Raw genomic sequence first — 13,561 nt, forward strand, 5'->3', positions numbered from 1 at the left:
TCATTAAAATTTTTATTCAAGTTTTATTTTAAAGCTATTCTATGTTGCTGATATTAATTATAGGAGTATATTTGGTTTGAATTTGTAATTTTTGACCACAATTTTTAGATGCGAAGAATCTTCAGTATTTTAATCCCAAACAGGTCGGATCATCCTGGCTCTGATGAGCAGTTAGTAATTAGTTTGAAATGCATCTGCCTAATCAAAGATCAGTAATTGAATACCTGTGCTGTAATTTTGTGGCGAGGAGGGTGAGGATGGGTCTCTGGGAGGATAGAGTTTCTACATCCTTGTATTACATACCTGCACACACACATACACACACACACACACACACACACACACACACACACACACACACACTCGCTTCCTTAAACACATAGTGTAGCTGTTCAACACTCAGGTGAAGCGCTGAATGAACATTTGCTGCCTGGGCTCCATGAATGTTTAACAACCCTGGTGCCTCCAGAGCCACATAACTCATTACTGCCTCACTACCTACAATGCAGGGACACCAGTCCAACAGGAAGCAGCAGTGCCACCCTCCTCCTCCCCCTCTTCAGCCTCTCTGTCCCAGGCCGTGGTACCGGGCCTGCTCCGAGCCAGTATATGAGAAGCCGATGCAAACCTGAGCAGCAGAGGAGAAAGTGGCAAGAGTAGATTATTGGTGAAATATCTTTGCTGACCTACAGAGGCTCCACTATGGGAGAACTTCTCAACTACTAAAACTCAGGCTATATCTGTCTGAGTTGTAAACCTGAGGACTGTAGTTCAAAATAATTTGGATTTATCAGGTTCATCACACAAGACTGATCCAACCATGACGCACATGGCTCTGGAAGTAAAGGAGGTAATTATTGGCTGTAGTTTCATTGTGTGTCATTGTATGTAAAGCCATTTTTTGTAGATTTTCCTGTGATTTTAACATCTTTCAAATAATTCTGATGACATCATTTTATTTGTTTGTAAAAAAGAAATGTTTATATGGGTGAAAATTTGATTTGCTTTTAGCCCATTAATCCATCAGGTCAGATCACACTGAGTGACTACCACTGAGGGGTGCCAAAGTCAGAAACGTCAATATGTACAGTAGCAGCTTTAAAGCTGCACTTATCAATATTTTTATATTAACAATTAATTGAATGACAATGTGCAATGTGAAAGGTGTGGCTCATACTGATCATCTGACTTCAGTAACTGTCAGCTCATTGTTTTGTTTTTACGGCCGGTAACTTTACTGTTTTGGTTCACTCTGACTGTTCTCATCAGTGTTGTTTCCAGCAGCAGCGGGCAGCTGTTTCCAGAGAAAAGGCTCTGATGAACCCTTTATGTTCTACTCACCCAGCACGAAACAGCAGGCAAACAAAGTTAGCAACTAGCTTGAGAACATTGTGGAGCATTAAGCAGCTTAAGATCCAGATATTTCCCTCAAAAGTTGGTGGAGTCCACAAAAGAGCTATAAGGAGTTATATTCAAGACTACCCATTGCCAAACCACAGTCCAGATTTTTTTTTTTAATTCTTACATATGAGGTGGCAGCTCAAAGAAGTTTACACCCATGTAGGGCTTATATTTGCCAGGCGGCCAGAAACACAACTCCAAATAAATGTTAATGTTGCTCCATGTCTGCTGAATGTGGAAATAAACAATTGTTTGCTAACTTTATTATCTATTCCACAGCCCCCAATTGGCCAAAAAATCAGTCAATGCTGCTTTAAACTTGCATTAACCGATTTCATGGCCACTTGGGGGAAACAAGAAGTGAACACAACACCAACATATAACCTTTTAGACAACCAGCAATTACAGAGCAACATTATCATTAATTTGGAGTTGAGTTTCAGTCCGCCTAATGTAAGTCCAATATTCACTTTTCTTTAGCTCTGTTTTTTGGTCTCAATCAACTCCTGAGGGGAATATTTGGCTCTTTAGCTGCTAAATGCTCCACTATGTTCACCAGCTAGGTGCTAAATGTGTCTGTTTGCCAATTGGTACTGAGCAGGTAATGTACAGTAGAGCTTTTCCTCTTGAAACAGCTGCCTGCTGTGGCTGAAAACGACACTAGTGAGCAGTGAGAGTGAACCAAAACAGTAGTTGCAGCCGGACAGCTAAACAATGAGCTGAAACTCGGTATAATCTCTGTAAAGCTGAGAGCAGCTGCAGAGTCGGGTGATAATTTTCTGTAGGTTAATCACTACGAGCGGTGCCTTTGACATTACACACTGTCATTTGATACATTTTTATCACAAAAAATATTGATTATAGCCACAACTTAAGGCTAACTTATTTTTACTGTTCACATGGATGCAACACATTTTGTGTCTATTAGCCAATCAGGATAACCAGCTTGCATCATGGTATGACTGTGTGAAACTGTAGCAACAGAGGAGGTACTCTACTCTACTGGTGCGATGGAGGTCTGTGATGGTCAGGTTTCTCTAGACACCTGGAGCCCCCTAAATGTGTGTTGCCCTGGGTGATGTATGGTGTCAGTCAATGGCCCACGAGGAGTGCTATCTCTTTCAGGAGCCTAACTGCCACTTTGTGGCTACGTAACAGGATCCTGCACCATACTGGATAGACAGGGACAATGGAGCGCCCTCTCGGGTGATGGTCTCCGGCTCAGATAGACTTTCCTCTTCCACTGTAGCCTGACATCAAAATTTGATGTTTGCTGTGGTTGTGCATTTTGGACTTTTGTGTATTACCTTGTACACGTGACTGTGTTTTATTTATGGGGTTAACTCTATGTTCATGTTGTTGCCATAAAGTCTTCAAGGCGCTCTGCACTGTCAAGTTTACATGAGATGAAAATGCTGTCAAGAAGAGTCACCTCTTATCTTGTGGCTCTTTGCTTTAGCATAATTGTCCATCCTCTTACAGCATAGTGTTGTTTTACCATCTGCCAGGTGTTCAGTAGGGGTCACGTTTCCTTTGAATGGCAGAAAATCTCTGCCCAGCGCTCAGTGCCCAGCCAGCAGCCTGCTCACAAAGACGTCCGCAGTGTGCCAACAACAGAAAGGACTAGCTGCTTGCTGCTTTTTAGGAAATGTCTGATTTTGCTGCAATACATGTTGGGCGTTGACAACAAAACTCAGGTCAGAAGGTGTTTTTCAGAGTTGGAGTTACTTACTGACAATGACAATGTAAGCCAGAGACTTTTTCTGCTTCTAGTTTTATTACTCTTGTAATGTTTTTTGGGGGGGAGGGAATGTAGATATTAAGTATGTTTAGAAAGGCTCTCAATTTCTCAGATTATACTATCACTACTGGTTGTTGGTGTTCTCTCCTTTTTTGTTTAACATTTGATGAATTTGCCTCTCAGGTAAATCTGTATTGTGTTTGGGCCACTAAGTGTAAAACTGACTGTGTCATTTGATTTGTACATATTGTATATACAGTATAATCAAATTTTCTGTCATTTTAAATGACATTCTTTGTCTTTTCAATATGTGAAACATTTTAAAACACTATAAGAAAAATGCTTTAAGTGGGCACAATAAAGCTCAAATTAATATTTATGAAATTACAGTGTGAGTTACAACATGCAGTGAATGTTTAAGTATTCACACATAGTTTTCACATAAAATAATCATGTGGAATAAAAAGAGTCTTTTTTCTGGCATGGCCTCCAGTCATGAAGCCAAATAGTAATATTCTGTTAAAGTGGTTGTGATCATGGGTGTTTAGTTGAGTTTTGTCTTCAGCATCATTTGATCAGTAAGTTCTTGTTTTTCTCCCTTGATTCATTTTTCTTTTTTCAAATGTATCAGTCGTGCAAACTAATATTTAGAGGTTTGCTGTAAATAATTAAAAATGTGTGTGTGTGAAAAAAACAGACTATTCTAGTTCTCTTTTTTAAAATGAATAAGGAGGAGGACAACTGAAATTAATTACTAAAATATTCCTTCCTGTGATTTAGATTTGAAATTAAAGTTTGAAATAATGACTCTGACAAAGTACAAACATTTCATACAGAAAATTGTGAGAAGTATTGACACAATAATGCAAGGATATTGTACGTATGTGCTCAGGCAACACATCTAACATATCTCTACAAACACAAAAAACAACACACACACACAGACACTCACAAATACATTTTTAGAATGAGATTTGCTTCCTTCGTCGTACATTCACTACATTATTAATGGTTTCCTATTGAAGGAAGTAGAGACTGTAATCTATCAGTGTTTCCTGTCATTCCGCTGTCCTTTCCCCTCAATAAAACCAGATGTTTAGTTGTGAAAAAGGTACTGAGGCACACACATCAGGGACCTTCAGGGTAGGTAACTTTTTTGCACTTTTTCCTGGAAAAACTTTGTTGAACATTTTAATGATCATATGCGGGTTTCAGGATGTGATTTATTGTGACATTTTGCAGTAAATTTCTGCTGGTTCAGTAGAACAACAGCTTGTTTTACTGGAGAAGGATCTGTGAGTGTCAGTTACTCCAACTTGGGGACCGCTCAATTTGGCAGTGATGAGAGCCAAACTACTGAAGCATAATACTGGGTGGCTCTTTCATAGCATCGTAATTAAAGTGCATTGAGTTTTCCGATTATTTTACCTGGCACATCTTCAGTTGTGCTTTTAAGTAGCAGAACATCTTCTGTGTTTATGCATAATGAACATAATTACTTCTGCATTATTTACTTCAGTTAAGTTTATATTTGTGTCACTGACTGTTGAAGCCTGTAGTGAATTGTCATTTAAAAAAGTGTGGGTGGAGTATTTGGTGTTTTCTCTGTCCTTGCCACATACGTGACTGATGGCTCTTTAGGGAACACAGAAACAGATTAGATAGTGCCGGCTGAATTTATATTTATCATGAGCATAAAGGATGTAGCCAAGGCCACCAACTGTTCTGACTACAAGTCACAGATATAGAGAAAAACAGGCAGGAAATGAGTTCCCCTTTTGGGAAATATATATATTCTAGGTTGTCCATATTGGGGCCATATGTGTGTATGTGTTCATGGGTGGTGACAACCTCAACAAAAACAGATAACCTTTGAGGAAAACAGGACACGAAGGACCGGACATATAGGCTTGGTCTTAACAGAGGGGAGAACTGGGCCAAAAATAAGAAAAATGTCATAGAGAGCAATTAATTGTATCATCAAAGTCTCATAAAATGCATAAAACAGTTTTTTCATGTTACATACTTCTGTTTTGATGCCTTGTTTACTTGCCATGTCACTTATGTGTTCCTGCTCGGGCGCAGAGCCTGGATGAGCGGTGTAACCGGATCCTGAGGAACATGGAGGCCTCCCTGACAGCCCGGGATCGCGTGGGCATCCAGGATTTTGTTCTCCTGGACGCCTACACAAGTGAAAGTGCCTTCCTGGACAACCTGAGGAAACGCTTCCATGAGAATCTCATTTACGTGAGTCCTTCCTGTGTGCGGTGTCATTCTGGATAACCAACTGCGCTTTTTCTCTTACTCTAATTAAACCTCGACCTTCAACCCAACAAGGTTCCTAATGCTGTGTTCCCTTCTGCTGAATCTGGCACCTTGTGTTGCTGAAACAGCAGCTCCTGTTCTTTTCGTTTGCAGAGTGAGCACTCTAAAGGTCACCGCTGTCTGTGAGGTCATGACAAGTGATTAACCAAACTTATTGCTTTTGAGAAGGACAAAATTACTTATCAGTGGAGTGATACATAGATACCACACTGCAGGAAGCCTTATTTTAATGCCATATAATGTTGAAGAAAAAACATGATTTATGAAATAACAGGCCAGAAAGCTCATGTGAAAGAGGTGATGACCATGACTTGCTTTTCTTGTCTTTCTCTGCAGACCTACATAGGGACGCTCCTGGTGTCAGTCAACCCGTATAAAGAGATAGACATCTACAGCAAGAAGCAAATGGATACCTACATGGGTGTAAACTTCTTTGAGCTGCCACCTCATATGTAAGAATTAAAAAAAAAATCTGGACTGTGGTTTGGCAATGGGTAGTCTTGAAAAATGTTGCTTATGCAGGAGTGTTGAATGCTACATTGTGTTCAGGACAAACATGTAGACGTTGCGAGATGCCAAAAGTCAAAGTCTGAATTTTAAAAGCAGACTGAATTTGACCCATCACTGTCCTTTCAGTTATGCGCTGGCGGACAATGTCTTCCGCACCATGCTGTCTGAGTTCAACAACCATTTCATCCTGATCTCTGGGGAGAGTGGGGCCGGCAAGACTGAGGCCTCCAAGAAAATCCTGCAATTCTATGCTGTCAGCTGTCCAAGTACCAAACTCCTGAACAACGTCCGAGACAGACTGCTTCTCTCCAATCCAGTGCTTGAGGTCAGTGTCATAAAAAGTGGATCTGTGTATTGTGTTAGCCCATTGTTAAATTTAATTTATTTTATACCTTCCAGGCTTTCGGAAATGCCAAAACCCTGAAGAATGACAACTCAAGCCGCTTTGGGAAATACATGGACATCCAGTTCGACCACCAGGTGGACTGAAATAACCTCATTATTACTAGTGTGTATTACAATGTCAATATGAAGTTGGGTTATGGATTACCTTTCTCCCTCAGGGTGGTGCAGTTGGTGGTCACATTCTCAGTTACTTGCTGGAGAAGTCACGCGTGGTCCACCAGAACCACGGAGAGAGAAACTTCCACATCTTTTACCAGCTGGTGGAGGGCGGAGAGGAAGATCTGCTACGCTGGCTTGGCCTGGAGAGGAACTGCCAACACTACAGTTACCTGGTGCAGGTCAGTGAAAAAGCACTTTTTTTTTTACAAAATCTGGTGTAACAAAAACCTTCAAAAATGTATTTTGTTCTTTGTCTCCTCCAGGGTGATTGTGCCAAAGTGAGCTCTATCAATGATAAAAGTGATTGGAGGACAGTGCAGAAAGCCCTCTCTGTCATAGAGTTCAGTGAGACTGATATTGAGGTGAGGTTATACTGTACACATTAAAACCTTTATATAAAAACATACATGACACATTTTACTGGTGATTCATCAACTATTTCTCCCCGGGTGTAATGCAGCACCTGTTTGGAATTATTGCTAGCGTGCTCCACTTGGGAAACATCAAGTTTGAAGCAGATACTCGAGGATACGCCACTCTCAACGGCAACCAGGAGATGCACTGGGTGTCAAAGGTGAGAACCAAACAAATTCTTTTGTCTATCTTCATGTTATTTCCTGATGGAGATCGGGGAGAGAGAGTTGCTGTTGCATAACCAGTTTTGCTTTGCCTTTGCTTTGCAGTTGCTGGGGATTCCTATTCAGGTGCTACAACAGGGCTTAACCCACAGGAAGATTGAAGCCAAAACCGAGGAGGTGACTTGATTGCTTTCGCTTAATTCATATAATGAAATATGTTATTTGTTATGCTGATTTTTTAAAATGATCTATCTTTTTCTGACATTAAAGGTGTTAAGTCCCTTCTCTGTGGATCACGCTGTATACGCCAGGGATGCCCTTGCCAAAGCCATCTATGGCCGCACTTTCAACTGGCTGGTCAACAAGATCAATGAATCATTAGCTAACCAGGTGAGCAAACAATATAGATGTACCTAAAAAAAGCAATTTGCTCTCTTTTTAATCTTGACCAGCCAGACCTGTCTCATCAATCTCATAGAAAAGTGGGATAACAAGAGTTTAGTAAACCTTTAAGAAGTCATATGAGTGATTGTGGGTTTGAAAACATCCAAATCTGGAAACAGCACATCTGGCTAATATTTTCTTTGGGCTACCTTTCTCTATGTAATGTAATTTCATTGTTTTGAAGTAACACTATGAGCTTGAATTTCGCAAGAGAGGCCTGGCTACACAAGTCTATAGCACATAATCCATGTACAGTTAAAAACCAGAATGCATGATGTCTGGGTAAATTTTATTTAGGATTCCTCCAGGAAGACAGTAATTGGTCTACTGGACATCTATGGGTTCGAGGTTTTCAATGTGAACAGGTGAGAACACATACAGATGAATTGGTTCTTCAACGATGAAATGAAGTGTGAAATGAAGAATCCGGAGCTGACGGCACCTGTGGTTTATTTTAGCTTTGAGCAGTTTTGCATCAACTACTGCAATGAGAAGCTGCAGCAGCTTTTCATCCAGCTGACCCTGAAGTCAGAGCAAGAGGAGTACGAGATGGAAGGGATTGAAGTAATAAACACTTTTATTACCAACTACATTTATGTCTCACAGCGCTATAAACAACACCGACATTATAATTCACTTTTGTCTTTCTCATTTTTTAATACACAGTGGGAACCAGTGCCATTTTTCAACAACAAGATAATCTGTGACCTTGTGGAGGAGAAACACAGAGGAATCATCTCATTATTGGTTAAGACATGATTGAGTTATGATTCTGCAAAAAGACAAACAATACTAAAACTGTTGAATTACTGATGCTTGTCCTCTCCTACAGGACGAGGAATGTTTACGTCCCGGAGAGGCCACAGATCTCACCTTCCTGGAAAAGATGGAGGAAAAGATAAGTGGTCACCCTCATTTTGTCACGTGAGTTCTACGCTTCTGCTTTACAGTAAATGCACATTACATGCACATGGCGAAGGAATATGACCCAGCAGCCAGACCTGCTAGAAACACTCATATAATAGACACTAATCTTTACAAACTTTTCCCCTCCTGCAGACATAAACTTGCAGATCAGAAAACAAGGAAAACACTGGGCAGAGGAGACTTCCGCCTCTTACACTATGCTGGCGAGGTTACATACTGTGTAATTGGTGAGATATAGCTTCAACACTGAAATATTGTCTCTTGTATATTCATTAACACACACTTGAACCTGAAATACCGCCATATTTTTTGTGCAAGCTAAATAATATGTGGCTGTCTCTAATTAAATTAGAGTTTTTCTTCTAAACTTTCAGGATTCTTGGACAAAAACAATGATCTCCTGTATCGAAATGGAAAAGAGGTAATTTTGTTTCATTTTGATTGGATGATGATTCCTAGAAAATTAAAAAATTTATAATTTGATTGATTGTTTTATACATTGCCTGTCACAGACATAGATGCAACATCTCCTACATATCTATAGTCATGTATCTATTTTTTTATCCTTGAAGAAAGTAAATAGTAATGAGAATTAAGTTGTATAACTGCTAATTACTATTTCACATTAAATTATTATTTACGGGATATATGACTATAATGACGGGTGGTCAACAACAGTTTTCCTGTTCTTTTTAAGGTCATGCGACAGTCCAAAAATGCTATTATCAAACATTGTTTTCCTTCAACTGAACCAGACAGCAAGAGGAGACCAGAAACTGTAAGAAATTATTCAAATGATGATGCTCAATGACTCATTGATTTTATTATTTACATAACTACTATACACAAACTGTCAATACTCATATTCCTGCCATTTTCCTGTGTCTCCTCAGGTGGTGACTCAGTTTAAGAGCAGTCTGGTGGGTTTGACCGAGATCTTAATGTCCAAAGAGCCTTGGTACGTCCGCTGCATTAAACCCAATGAAGCCAAACAGCCAGGTGAGGTCTTGTGTCCTAAACATCCTCCATTTCTGTAAAGATATTAGAGCTTCAACCAAGCTTTGTAGCATAATATATAGTTTACATGTATGTTCAGCCTATACTCAGCCTATGAGCACATGTAGAACAGAAGCACTGCTGTGTCTCCTGCAGGACGCTTTGATGACGTGTTGGTGAGACATCAGGTGAAATACCTGGGGCTGATGGAGCACCTGAGGGTCAGGCGTGCTGGGTTTGCTTACCGCCGCAAATATGAGATCTTCCTCCAGAGGTAGCTAATCAAAAATCCCAATGCACAAGAAATTACTTTTTCTTGCAGAAGACGTTTGGCACACTCTCATTTTTGCCATGGACACATTCACTGCTGGTGTTAGTCTAAACTATAAAGCTGTGTGTGAGCGTGTGGTCTTCTTCTTCTTGTGCTCAGGTACAAGCCTCTGTGTCCAGACACCTGGCCCAACTGGAAAGGTACTGCTGCAGAAGGTGTGCGGTGCCTGATCAAACACCTGGGCTACAAGTCTGATGAGTACAAGATGGGCAGGTAGGCAGATGTTAATGGATGGGTGTCATATAGGTGCTGGTTCACCTGGAATAGATTCCAGTCTCATTGTCTCATTGTTTGTCTCTTTCCCTCAAGGACAAAAATTTTCATCCGCCACCCCAGAACTCTATTTGCAACTGAGGATGCTTTTCAGGTCTGCAAACACAAGCTAGGTGAGACATGGCTCCGTAAATTCAGTTGTAGTGTTGGAAAAACATAATGAAACTTCTGATGATTAACTAGTTCACTGTCATTGTTGCAGCAACAAGGATTCAAGCCAAGTACAAAGGCTACAGGGTGAAAGGAGACTTCATCAAGCAGCGAGAGGCCGGTTAGTGTTAAAATGCACACAAGTTTGTTTAAAGGCAAAAAGCTTTCTCCTGACTCCATGGCGGTATATTTAAGATATTACTTTTTATTACCTTGCATTATTTAAACAGCCACTAAGATTGAGAACTGCTGGAGAGGTCTGCTGGCTAGAAAGGAGAGAGAAAAGAGGGCATGGGCTGTCAAGGTCATCAAGAAGTAAGTTAAGAGATGAGAGGTGGCAATGAGATATGATTTTGATGGTAATGGGAACGATGGCTGTGAGAGAATGAGCTTACCTGTCTGTTGATCTGTTCTAGGTTCATCAAAGGTTTCATGACCAGAAATCAGCCAGCCTGTGTTGACAACAGTGAGTACCTGGCGTATGTAAGGCAAAACTACCTCACTCGGCTGAGGGAAAACCTTCCCAAAACAGTCCTGGAAAAGGACTCTTGGCTAACCCCTCCGCCTATAATGAAAGAGGTGTGTGACACTTTCTTTTCTCACAAACTGCTTCCACAAGACTGCATGCTTGTTGGGCTCATGTTGGTACTTTTGGTAATACCTGCGCCCTGTAAAAGTGTAAAATCAAACAGCTCATGTAAAATCTTTTGTAGGCGTCCCAGCTTCTGAAGAAACTCTACATTCGCATCATGGTACAGAAGTATGTTCGAGGAATCACTCCACAGAGGAAATCACAGGTACAATCCACTGTCTTTGATACACAAAGTTACAAACATTACTGTAGGAATCACAATACATCCAATCCATTTAAATTCATTTTGGAGGTAGTTTGTGGGCAATGCTTCAGTGCCAGATACATTTCTCTCAGGAAGTTTATCTTATCTCATCTTACTCTCTGTTTCCAGCTTCTGTTAAAAGTACAGACCAGCTCCATGTTCAAAGGAAAAAAAGAAAACTACCCCTTCAGTGTGTGCAGACCATTCATGGACACCAGGATAGGCAAGACCCCAGGATTATTTTCTTATCATTAAGTCTTATGAGGAAAATTACATCATCATAATAATATATTGTTTGTTTTTTCTATTAAGGTGTGGAAGACATAAGTATCAAAGTACTTCAGATGATTCGGCATGAGCACATCAAGGTAAACTAATATTGGACCTTACTTAGCATCTTTGTCATCTTTTTTATCGACCCTGACCTTGTTTATTTCCCTCCCACAGTACAGCGTGCCAGTGGTGAAGTACGACAGGAATGGGTTCAGGCCTCGTCTCCGGCAGCTCATCTTCACCCAGGAAGCTGTCTACCTGGTTGAAGAGGCCAAGATCAAGCAGCGGATAGATTACACTTCTCTGAAAGGTAAGGAGTGAGATAACAAGATAGAATATCATTATCTGTAAGGAAAGCCATACACACATTTGAAACTTGCTGCTGTAGTCACATGTGATTTAAGCTTTAAAGATGACTCCTTTACAGGTGTGTCGGTCAGCAACCTGAGTGACAACTTCCTGATCCTTCATGTCATATGCGATGACATCAAGCAAAAGGTAGATGGATCAACAAACTGTTGTCTACAGCGTCAGTGTTTTGTCTTTTTTAATCTCTAAATCACCATATCTAATGTGAAGGAACTGATGGAGAGCTGGTTAACCCAAACTGAAGAAGTTTTCAGGAGACCGGGATGTCTTACGCAGGAACATTTACTTAAGGAGATCAAGGAGAACAGAGTTAACAGTACAAGTGAAATCACTGAGTAATGCCACTCAATTCTGCTGGTCTACTTCAGGACATGGAGTATTTAAACCCTTCACCAAATTCTTACCATACTATGTGTCCAAATAAGGTTATTCTTTAGCCATCTATGCCTCTATTGGATATTGAACTATAGACACTTTACTATAGACAGTTAACTGAAGTCATGTAGACTGTGCATAGGTCACATGCAATACATTTTTAGAGGAGACCAGTCTGACTGTCTCTCAAAACACAGCATATCTCTACCAGACCTTGGTTACCATGGGAGACAGCAAGCCTTATCAGGCAGAGATGAACCGCTCTGAAAGAAACAGGTCATGACCTACTGCTCCTAGAATTGCAGATGATCAGAGAATGACCCGGGGAACACTGTGTCATTTTACCTTTAGGTAAAAAGGGAAATAATTCCCCCACATCTAACATTTGCAGGACTGATAACTTTTGTTCTTTCAGGGAGATCTGGTTCTGCAGTGTGACTACCTGTTTGAGGCCTTGACTAAGCTGTGTGTTATTGCCAACAAGCAGAACTACATCAAAGTGGTCCAGGGCAGGTAGAGAGTCTGGATTGTATATAGCAATATATAAAAAATTAAATAAATATTTAAATTAGGAGTAAAACCCACAAATGATCCTAATCCAGTGAAAACATGTTATTGTCATGTGCAGTGTGCGGTTTGACATCCAGCCTGGCAGAGAGGGGTTTGTTGACTTCAAGAGTGGTCAGGAGTCAATGGTCTACAGGGCAAAGAACGGCCATTTGATGGTGGTGAGTGTTGAGGGATCAGGTTAAGACAATGACGAATTATTATTCATTTTAACAACTGACTAAGATCTTTTTTTTCTTTAGGAATCGACAAGAACAAAGTCCAGATGATGACGCCAGTGATTCGAGATGTTGCTCCTCTCTGTCTCAGAGCTGCAAAGTTTAGTAACAGCCATGCTTTCTCTGGCTGTTGCCAATAACTTGTGTTTTATGTCAGCTGATTTTTACTTTTTGCATCTTTATGACAATGTAACACGATGAAGTATATGTTATTTTCACACCATTACTGCCAATTCTTTAGTTTTAGAGAGTGGACAACATGCTCAGAGCAGAGCCTCGCCAGAATATCAGTGGGTCTGCTTGCTCCTAATGTCTACAATATATATCACCCCTGTGTGTATTAAACAGTCCACCTCAGATTCATGCACATATACTGCACCAATATTAATATTAACAGAAGCACTTGTAATCGTTTTTAAGTAAATGTACTGTACCTGAAATCCTGTCTGGATGTTAGCAATAAAGAAAAACATTAACGTGTGAAGCCATGAATGTAACAATGTTTATAATACCTCACCCATGTTTACCTTTACATTAAAACATGTTAAACCATGATACCGCTTCTGTGAAGTATCCATATCTCCTGGAAATTAGTTGAAAACACACCAACACATTTCATATGGATGCTTGACAATCACTGAAGCACTGTGATGATTCCCAAGGCAGCAGCTCCTCCCACTGGT

The 13,561-nt window shown here is 40.4% G+C and overlaps 1 protein-coding gene across 1 annotated transcript; it reads left to right on the forward strand.

Moving 5' to 3' along the window:
* Nucleotides 1–820: 820 nt before the first annotated feature.
* On the forward strand, nt 821–13,360 carry myo1hb (myosin IHb). The gene is made up of 32 exons (XM_042395245.1): nt 821–850; nt 5,228–5,389; nt 5,804–5,919; nt 6,104–6,302; nt 6,377–6,457; nt 6,541–6,720; nt 6,805–6,903; nt 7,002–7,115; nt 7,225–7,296; nt 7,390–7,509; nt 7,861–7,928; nt 8,022–8,127; nt 8,230–8,310; nt 8,396–8,487; nt 8,623–8,717; nt 8,865–8,911; nt 9,188–9,268; nt 9,384–9,489; nt 9,643–9,760; nt 9,917–10,030; nt 10,127–10,203; nt 10,293–10,361; nt 10,471–10,555; nt 10,657–10,819; nt 10,954–11,037; nt 11,206–11,299; nt 11,389–11,444; nt 11,524–11,659; nt 11,777–11,847; nt 12,509–12,606; nt 12,722–12,821; nt 12,903–13,360. Exons 1-32 carry the CDS (start codon nt 821–823, stop codon nt 12,927–12,929), a joined length of 3,141 nt encoding a protein of 1,046 aa, XP_042251179.1. The 3' UTR covers nt 12,930–13,360.
* Nucleotides 13,361–13,561: the final 201 nt, after the last annotated feature.

Source organism: Thunnus maccoyii, chromosome 19, assembly GCF_910596095.1.
Source record: "Thunnus maccoyii chromosome 19, fThuMac1.1, whole genome shotgun sequence".
Classification (NCBI taxonomy): domain Eukaryota; kingdom Metazoa; phylum Chordata; class Actinopteri; order Scombriformes; family Scombridae; genus Thunnus; species Thunnus maccoyii.